General features: G+C 33.2%; 1 protein-coding gene across 1 annotated transcript; it reads right to left on the bottom strand.

Annotated features, from left to right (window-relative positions):
* Positions 1-1,435: 1,435 nt before the first annotated feature.
* LOC114419295 (probable RNA-dependent RNA polymerase 1) lies at positions 1,436-9,195 on the bottom strand. Its single transcript, XM_028384943.1, has 6 exons — positions 9,089-9,195; positions 8,889-8,971; positions 6,754-7,288; positions 4,127-5,997; positions 3,474-3,624; positions 1,436-2,363 (listed from the first exon to the last, which is right to left on the bottom strand). The coding sequence occupies exons 3-6, from the start codon at positions 7,264-7,266 to the stop codon at positions 1,491-1,493; spliced, it is 3,408 nt and encodes a 1,135-aa protein (XP_028240744.1). The 5' UTR covers positions 7,267-7,288; positions 8,889-8,971; positions 9,089-9,195; the 3' UTR covers positions 1,436-1,490.
* Between the last annotated feature and the right edge of the window lie 291 nt (positions 9,196-9,486).

Genomic DNA, 9,486 nt, shown 5'->3' with positions numbered 1-9,486 from the left:
CTGCCAAACGAATGAGGTAGTCATCACTGTGTTCCTCAAGCGTGCTTACAATAGTAGGCATCATAGTTGACGTAGTGCCAATCGAAGGAGTAGGTAACATAGTTGCTACAAGGCTTATCATTAAGGAAAGAAACATTCCTAATGAACTCTCTACTTGTTTCAAACCGTTCTTCTTGGTTTGTTGATCCATATCACGCATAGTAGTCTTACCAAAGTGCAAATGCATAGATTGGTAAAACTTTGTTTGTGATTCAAATTGTTTGATCAATTCACCCACATAGGTTCCATCGGGCATGCCAATTTTGTTGTTGCGAGAAATTTCAATGATTAGCTAAAATGGATTTGGCTATAACTGCTTCAACACAATTCCAAAATTTGAGTGATTGAATCAAGCGATTTCGTCATCAAGAAAGGAAATATGCCTCTTGACCTTTTGTGGGTTCTCAAGTTACTAAAGAAAACACTTGATTTGGGGTTAATCTTAACAAAAATGTAAACAAACTAAAAGAAAAAACTGAATTCAAAAGAAAGCAACAAAATCGGCTAAGATAACTTGAAAGTAACTATAAAATAATTGCATTGATTGGTTGTTTTTGGTTGAACATCCTTACAAATGTTTCTAAAAAAACTATTTATTCTTGGAAAATCTAAACTAACTTAATCTAAATAGTGTTTATCTATGTTCGTACACAACTCCTTCATTTTCAACCGATTCATCTAGTTTATTCGTGTTTTGGCTAAGCAACCACGTGACGCATATCCCACGTTCCGCTTTTTCAAGAACCACTTCCTAGATCATGGGATCTTTACATTCGCCACTGATTTCATCCAAAATCTCATAATTTTAACCTCAATTCAAACTCTAATGCACGTACCTTTTGAGCTTCCTTTAATTTTTCAAAAAATTGGTCGAATTGTCTTTTATAATGGTCATATCTTATCATTTATCCGAAATAACAAACAACCCCCTTTTGGCTAAGTTTCCATCTCGATTCATTCGGCTAACTGAAAATATTTCTACTTGTAACATGATCTTTCTTGAGTTGGATTTCTTGAATTAAACATACATTAATTGAAAGAAGAATAAAAGATGAAATAGAATAGAAGAGGAGAATAACGCCACACTCTCAATCTTACTGAAGAAAGAAGAGATTAGCTTTGTATAGAATCTCCACAAAAGGTGTGAGGAACATTTGATCAAATCCAAGCTACCTCAAGAATCCTAAAGAGGAGCATAGCTCTAAATATTATAGGTTCTTCAGAGTTTGATTCAACTGTGATTTTTAAGTACATAAGCTTGTCCTATTTATATATAGGCAGAGGTGAAATTCTCTGGAACTTGAGTAAAGGAAATATAGCATATTCCTAATATCCCTGAATAGAGCTAGCAAAATGAATAAGAAAAAACTAGGAACATTATAATAATAAATATGTATTAGTCCATATGAAATCATATATATAAAGTAAATTAGTAATTTTTAGCTGCATATTCAATCGGTTAGATATTGCACTATCATCCACAATAAGAAGCAAAACAGTAATATGGGAAACAGTTTCAGTATTGTGCAAAGCTCCACTGTAAAAGTTCTCTGTCTGACTTTGTCCTTCTTTATCTGGATGAGAGTGTCATGCACACACCATGGGAAACTGAGGAAATGACCCCTGTTCAGCCCCTGATTGTAGGATCCCCAATACCTAGGATGATATGTAACAAGGTACCAAGCTGATGCTATTGCGTAGGCATCACGACCTTGAGAATTTGACTTGTTTACCATCACATTGAACCAGCTTCTAGTTTCCTTTCTTAGTGACATCACAGCATGATTAATTCCTTCCAAATCCTTTCTTTCATTGAAGGATTTTGACATTTTCAAGATGTTGCCACTGATTATTTCTGCTTCTGTCTCTATGCCATAGTAATCCATCAGGTTCCCCAACTTGAAATCATACATGTTCTTGTATTCACAAGCAGTAGCCGTGTACTTCTCAAAGCCATCAATCTCCATGTCGGGGTCATATGATTGCCTCGCCACTCTTCTAGTGAAGGTCTTATTGAGATTCTTGTGTTGTGCAACATTCCTCACCTCGCGATAAAGCTTCCCTATTATGCTATTTGATTGGTAACTTGGTTTGTCTGGCTTTTCCATGAAGTCCGGATACTCTTCCACGCGAAGATGTTGTGGAATTTCTGCTGGCACTCCAGATTTTGCAAAATCAACTGCAATTGAGTGTAGCTTTGCAAGCTCAGTACATGCAGGGCTCATTGCCTTTTCTGGATCTTTATCAGCAAAGACAGTGTGTGCACTTGCAACAATTCCTAGCCTGTCTTCAACTATGTAGTGAGCAAAATACTCCTGAACTTCCTGTAGCCAGGTAGTGATATGTCATTGCCAACAAATTGGAACATAAGAGAAAACTCTCAGAATGTGTTTAATTTCTATACAAACAGGACAAGAGTCAAATATTCACATGGTATATTGTGGTATTGTAGAGGCTTGTTTCACAAATCGAGAATTAGTCTAAAATAGTCATGCCATTTGTTCTTATAGACACATCATATGCCTCTCATTTATATTTGCCAATAACTAGTGACTATAGGATGATTTAGTTTAACTGATTAAGCATAAACAAAAGGTCTAAATATGTCTTTGATTCCTAATAAATATCTAATTTTTGTGTTTGATTCCTAATAAATTTTTACTTTGCATTGAGTTCCTAATAAAATAACACTTTTATTTTTTATCCTTGATATTTTGTTTTAGTTCCTGATAAATTAAAAAAAATTGTGTTTGCTTCCTAATAAATTAACAAATTTTGTTTTAGTCTCTGTATTAATAACAAATAAGAAATATTTATCATGGAGCAAACACAAAATTTGTTAATTTATTAGGGGCTAAAAATAAGTGTTAAGGACCAAAAATAAAATTATTTTATTAGAGACTCATCACAAAACAAAAATTTATTAGGGAGCAAATGCAAAATTGGATATTTATTAGGGATAAAAAAACATATTTAAGCCTAAACAAAATAAGAACAATTTCTCATGCATTCCATCATGTTTGTGGAAAAGAAGGAAGTAGTGCCCATACATATTTCTGCTTTGGATATCTTTACTTTTATTTTCATTCCACTACTTGACAACATTGCTTTGTGCTGAGCATCACTCATTAAAGCAAAAACAGATCTCTTCATCTAAAGTCAGTCACCTTTGCATATATGTAAATTTTTTATAAGAACAAGACATATTTTATATTGATTTTTTCTCTATTTATACATATCTTCCCTTATCTCTTATTTATAGCATTGTTAAGATAATCTCCAACTGTGAAAATACAGCATGGATTATCCTAACTAGGGGATGGAGTTATCTAGATAAACAATCTTTGTTTTTCTCATTTGAGGTAAATTTTATATGCCATCTCTTGATACCCTCCTATGAATTTGCTAGTACACTTGCATTTTTAAATCAATACCTGTAATGTAACATCATGATCCACATTCATAACTTGAGATGGTGCATGATCCATGGGATTTTCCTGATGAGGAGGAATAAGATCAGGGTCCCAACTGACAAAGTAGATATCTCCATCTAAGTCACTTCCTGAACATTCATTAGGATGTGGTCTACATGAAGAATCAAATGTAATCAGAAAACATCACACATATTAAAAATGTAACTCTTCCATCGCTTTGCCATGGTATATTGACCGAAAGAAAGACTTAGTAGATAATGAATTGGCCTACTATAAGGAATCCTCAAACAAGAGTCAAAATAAAATCCAAAGAATGTTATTGATTCCTTTCATTATAGAAATTCCTTTTTAATCACCAAAATACATTTAAAACCATTCCATCACCTGTAAGAGAAATTGAGGTTGCGATAAGTTAATTTTGGGCACATATTGTGCTTTATATGCTAATGTTATACCATGCTATCTACTTGATACCTTGTAATTTTCTCACCTGAAATTTAGGTACATTAAGTTATGTTGTTTACAAAATAAATGATTGAATGGATAGGTTATGTGTGGAATGCTATTCTGAAAGGAGTATGCACTCGAATCGATGTCTTCATGTGTGTGTAGTATTGAGAAATAGAAAATAGTAAAATGGAAATCTTACTTACCTTCTCCCCTTCTGTGGAAAAACAACACAGTCCACCATATGATGCAAGGAAGGTACATCCACTGCTCTTAAAATGCGCACATCTCCTGGGTGCAGACAGGGATTTTTTGCTACAACTACCTTTCCTTTAACAATATGCTTGCTCTTGTTTCCTCCATATCTGTTAGAAGAAAGAGAGGGCATAGCATGAATTTGTTTATTTCTTTGGTGAGCTATCTGCACAAATACCTCTCCATATTTTAATGTCCTAGTTTCATCTAAGCATCCTAAGAGTGCTCTTCCTTTCTTAACAAGTATCCTAGTTTTGAGCTGCAATTCCTGTAATTTTGATGCACACAATGTTTGCAACATCATGGAAAGAAATGGTTCCTTAGTTTGATGAAAGCCACAAATGAGCATTTCCCTTAAAATATTTGTAATCTCTCCTGTGAACATCAAATCTAATACCATCAGTGGCTTTGTTGATATCATTTTTAGTTGATTAAGAATCTCTCTTTGTTTCTTTCTGAAGACTCGATCCTTGACCCCGAGTGTGGACAAGAGGGTGATTATTTGTCGATTAAGGTAACAAGGTTTGTATTTGCTCCATGCCAAAACATCCAATTTTGTGTTTTCTGACTTGTACTTGAACATGCTCTTTCTTAAGGACAGTTTAGTTGATGAAGTAGGATCAATAGCAACAACACCTTTGTACCCCCCATATCTGATTTGAAATGCTGATGGAATATTATTATCCCTACAACCACATTTCTTAGCCACTTCTTGAGCCAATTCAGAAGATATCTTCCCAATGCCATCTGTGAAACAGTATTTGGTTTCACCTCTTCTTAATTCTATATCAGGAATAATTTCAATTTCATGTTCGCCAACACTTACTGTTTCCCTGGAAGAGCTGAATGATTGACCCAGCCTTGCTGCATATTTGGCCACATTTCTAATTTCATGAAACTCTCCCATCCACTTTCTTATATCAGATGCAGTAAGTCCAGTTCTTGATGCAAACATCCAGACAGAGTTATCCCGCAATTGACTCGGTGAGAAGGCAAGAAACTCAAACTTCTTATCACCAATTGCAATGCCATTTTTTAGTGTAGACAGTACCCTCTCGTGAAGCTTTGTTTCTCTGTCCACATCTGTAGACGATGAACGTGGCACTAGATCAGCTGAATGAAGTTTATCCATGTCCTCATCAACAAAAGAAACACGAAGGAAGTTATCAGTGTCTTCAGGATAGTTGCGCAAGACACGATTGGAAAGGTTCACTTCAGGACCACAGAAATATATCTTGGATGGAGTTACTTGTACTCTATGCACATAGACCAACCCATCATCTAAAGAAATAGCACTAGATAGTGGAACTAGACTATTTGTTGAGTATTTGTTATACTGTTTCTCCAACCATTGTGCAGGTTCATAGCAGCATTCTTTCATTTGATCTAATTTATGCAGGGCACTTTCTATGTATTCAAGCCTTACTCTTCTAGGATCAACTAGATGGAAAAGATTGATGTCAATTGCTAGCACAGGAAGACATCCATGCTGAATTAATGAGTTGATTTTGAACAATATTTTGTATGGCAAGTTGAAGCCTTCTGGAGGGATCACTATGGGGACAAATTTGAAGTTAGAAGAGAAACCAAGGTGTTTCTCAAGAGTAAAGATGCTGTCATCAACTTCACTATAATTACGATAATGCTGATTGAATTTTGGAACCTCAATACTTTGTGGAAGCTCAAAACATAGAGTGGAAGATTGTCCAATGCTACTTGATGGGGTGAAATCTACCCCTCGAAACCAATGGTTGTCACAAGCCTCCTTAAAATATTTGCTTTTGGAAACATCTTTCTCATAGATCATAGGAGCACCGCGTAACTAACAATTAGGAGAGAAAGTGGAAGAATAAGATTTCTTCTTTGTTGCTATCAAAATATTCAGTGTTCTTATAAACTAAGATATTCAAGTTTCCGTTACCAGAACAAGACTCATTCTAAGGTAATATAGGTTAGTGCTTATTAGTTTTGACTATAGCAGACAGCATTTTCTACATTTTTATGGATACTTTGTAGCACTATTTTATGCAAAAGCAGCACTTCTTCAAATAGAATCAATGTAAAGTGAGGAATATATACACGAGAGAGAAAAATATTTTGAAGTTGTCTATTTTAAACATTTTTCCCTTGTTAATCTTTTTCTCCTAAACTAGGTTTATTGGAATATTGTTTAAATAAAACCCAAGAGAAGGAGGAAAGCACAACTATGAGAAAAAAGTAGAGTATTATGAGCAATTTAATCATATTCTGTTTCACCACATAGATGCTAAGAAGTTATATTGTGAATTTATATGCTAGATATTAGAGATGTACAGGCTTTATAAATGAGAAATACAAGCGTACACAAGAACACATCTGTGAGCATATTCATACCTATTTAAGTTAAATCTGAAACTAGGTGATATGGTTACTTTTGCCGACCCTATTTGATATGATTATATAAAAGAATATATAAAATTATGATTTATGGATATGTACATGTTCTTGTTTCTTAAATCTGTTCATAAGGATTTGAACACCTAATTATTTTAAAATAAGAAACTAAGGGATCTGACAGTACATAGGTAAGAAAACTAACCTGAAAAAGGAGAAACTTCTTGGTTAAATCATCTGAATGGCGCAGCTCAATACGCGATATACTCTCAGAAGAAATCTGCAGCTTATAATCCATTGTCAAATAATTGAAAAATATATACATCTTTCTCAATCTTGACCCGAATTTAACTGAAACATTTGGATGTTCCCAGAGTACACTAAGTTTGTCCTTGGATGTTTGACATCCAAAGTGCACTACTATATCATCCATTCTGTGAGGAAAGTTCCTTGGCTTTGGAAAAATGTCATGATTTATTTCAGTAGCATTTAGAACATAGTCACTGTAAGATAGGTGCTGAGTAACTAAGAGCAAGATTGTTTCAACACTTTTTCTGTCTGTGAATTGAACATCAACATGTGTTGTAGGATCTCCTTTATGCTGCCAAACCTCTACAGCATGAACAGTTTGGTGGCCTGTATGTTTCTCCAAAAATTTCTTCACCTCTTCAGCTGACACATTAGATTGGAATCCATGCATTTGAATTGTCTTGGACATTGTGTTCAATTGATTATGTTTCCTGAAATTTATACGTGAATTTCAAATAAGTGCACAATTCCTTACTTTATAAGAAAAAACATGATTTACATTTGATCTTCAATGTGTAGATTACCTTGTAGAACAATTATAGAGAGTTTGATTACATTTACTTTGTGATATAAGCTACTTGTTTGGAATAAAAGAAGGAAAGAAAATGGAAAGGAATAATTGTTAGGATACATTAAGTTAATTCATAGAAATGGATATAAGCAGTGTGCTTTTTGACTAGTCTCAAGAACTGTATATGAAGCATCCTGTGCAGAATCCATATATCAAGGTAAAAGTGCTAACATTCAGTTGTATTTAGAGGTAAAGGTTTGTTAGAATGGTTTCAAAAGTATGGTTAATAATACAATTGATGGTCAGAGAGACCAAGTTCTTCAAAGAAATTATGCTAATTTTGTTAGTCACAACAATGAAAGAGCATGGTGGAAATCTATCTGTTTAACTTATGTTACATTTGTATTTTTATGTATATATCTATATTTGCTTCCCTTTAGGTTATGGTTGTCTCAAGTATGCATTGTATTTCATGGAGCTGGCAATTATCATTAATACCTTGTTTGAAAATTCAATAGTGTACTGTTAATTAATGACATTTTATTTGAAAATTTTCCTTGTAGAGAAGCATATCATTTTCAGCGTATCCCCTTTTGGAGAAGGTTAAAAATTATGGCATATTCATACAGAAGTAATTAGATTGATCATAGAAGAATCCTTACAATGAACAGTAAACATGCCAGAAAGACTGTTAAATTTTGAAATTCAGGAAACCATTTAGCATGCAACTAGATCACTATACAAAGTATTTTCATGTAATAATTACTAATTGACCATTTTATTATAGTTAACATGTTAGTTTCAAGAATATAATAAGTCTAGTCTAAAAAGAATTCTTTGCTTTGCTTGCTTGGTGGGGAAGAGACAGAATAGTGTTAGAACTCTCTAGTCTAACATGTTGGATTGGAAAAACCAGAAATACTAAAATAGGGACAAATTATATATCATTAATCATCAAGAAGACAAGAACTGACTTCTTCTAGCTGGAGCTGAGGGAGTTGTCATATTTCTTATCTTCAAAATAAAAAATAACCATTACTAAAATATAAAATCCATTCTCGGGTCTTAATTTCAATCCTATTGTCAATTTCAAAATAACATATTATTGGATTGAAAGATTAAAAAAATACCAAATATAGACAAATTATATCTACTGTTGCGTCTTGATTTCAATCCCGTTGTCAATTTCAACATGTATAGATGGACCATAATTATGCTATACGCAGATAACATATAAAAGTCCAAAGACCTTTATGGGAGAGGGTGTATACAAAATGTTAAATAAGTTTTCACCTAATAACTAAAGCTTTTAGTGAGTCTTATGCAATTGCAATGCATTGTGGTGAAAGATTTTATACTGACAATGTTTGCTACTTGAAATTAAATCTTAACATGTAGAGAAAGCAAGATATTTCATCATCAAATAGTTATACATAATTTTAAACAAGATATAGATGTTCAAACTTCAAATTCTAAGCACTTGTATTCTTACCTACAATAAGAGGTTTTAGAGCACTTACTTTTTAGGAAGTTTGTAGAATGTTTTACACAAAAGAGAACCAAACCACCAAAGAATAGCAAGAGGCAGCAGCAGCACTTACAACTGAAAACATGCAAGCATTTTCATAGCTTCAAAGTAATTAAAACAACAAAAATTGAAGCATAAAAAGGATGATCAATTAACCAACATGCAAGGAGAAAGAATACTCTTAAAGGAAACCTCTTTAGTTACACTCTAGCCAAATGCAGTTCGAGAAACCCAGGACATGCACAAAGGACCAAGAGGAAAGAGTGTCTGAATTGCACTAGACAATTGATGGACCTTTTTTTGTAGACATGGAATTTGAAATGGCTGCTTAACTTTATATGATTGTTGGAGTACATAAGTTTTACTGTTCAGAATATCAAGAAATGGTGGCAACTATTTTCTATTATATATGGAAACTTTTTATAATATATATATATATATATATATATATATATATATATATATATATATATATATATATATAAATTTAAAAATTTATAAAATAATCGTTTAATGATCACTGTTATTATTTTTCTAATTAATATTAGATTTATCACAACAACAATAATGTACTATTTTTTCTTAAATCG

This window comes from Glycine soja, chromosome 7 (genome assembly GCF_004193775.1).
Source record: "Glycine soja cultivar W05 chromosome 7, ASM419377v2, whole genome shotgun sequence".
Classification (NCBI taxonomy): Eukaryota; Viridiplantae; Streptophyta; class Magnoliopsida; order Fabales; family Fabaceae; genus Glycine; species Glycine soja.
The sequence above is the reverse complement of the archived record's forward strand: the minus strand, read 5'-3'. Positions and strand labels throughout refer to the sequence as shown.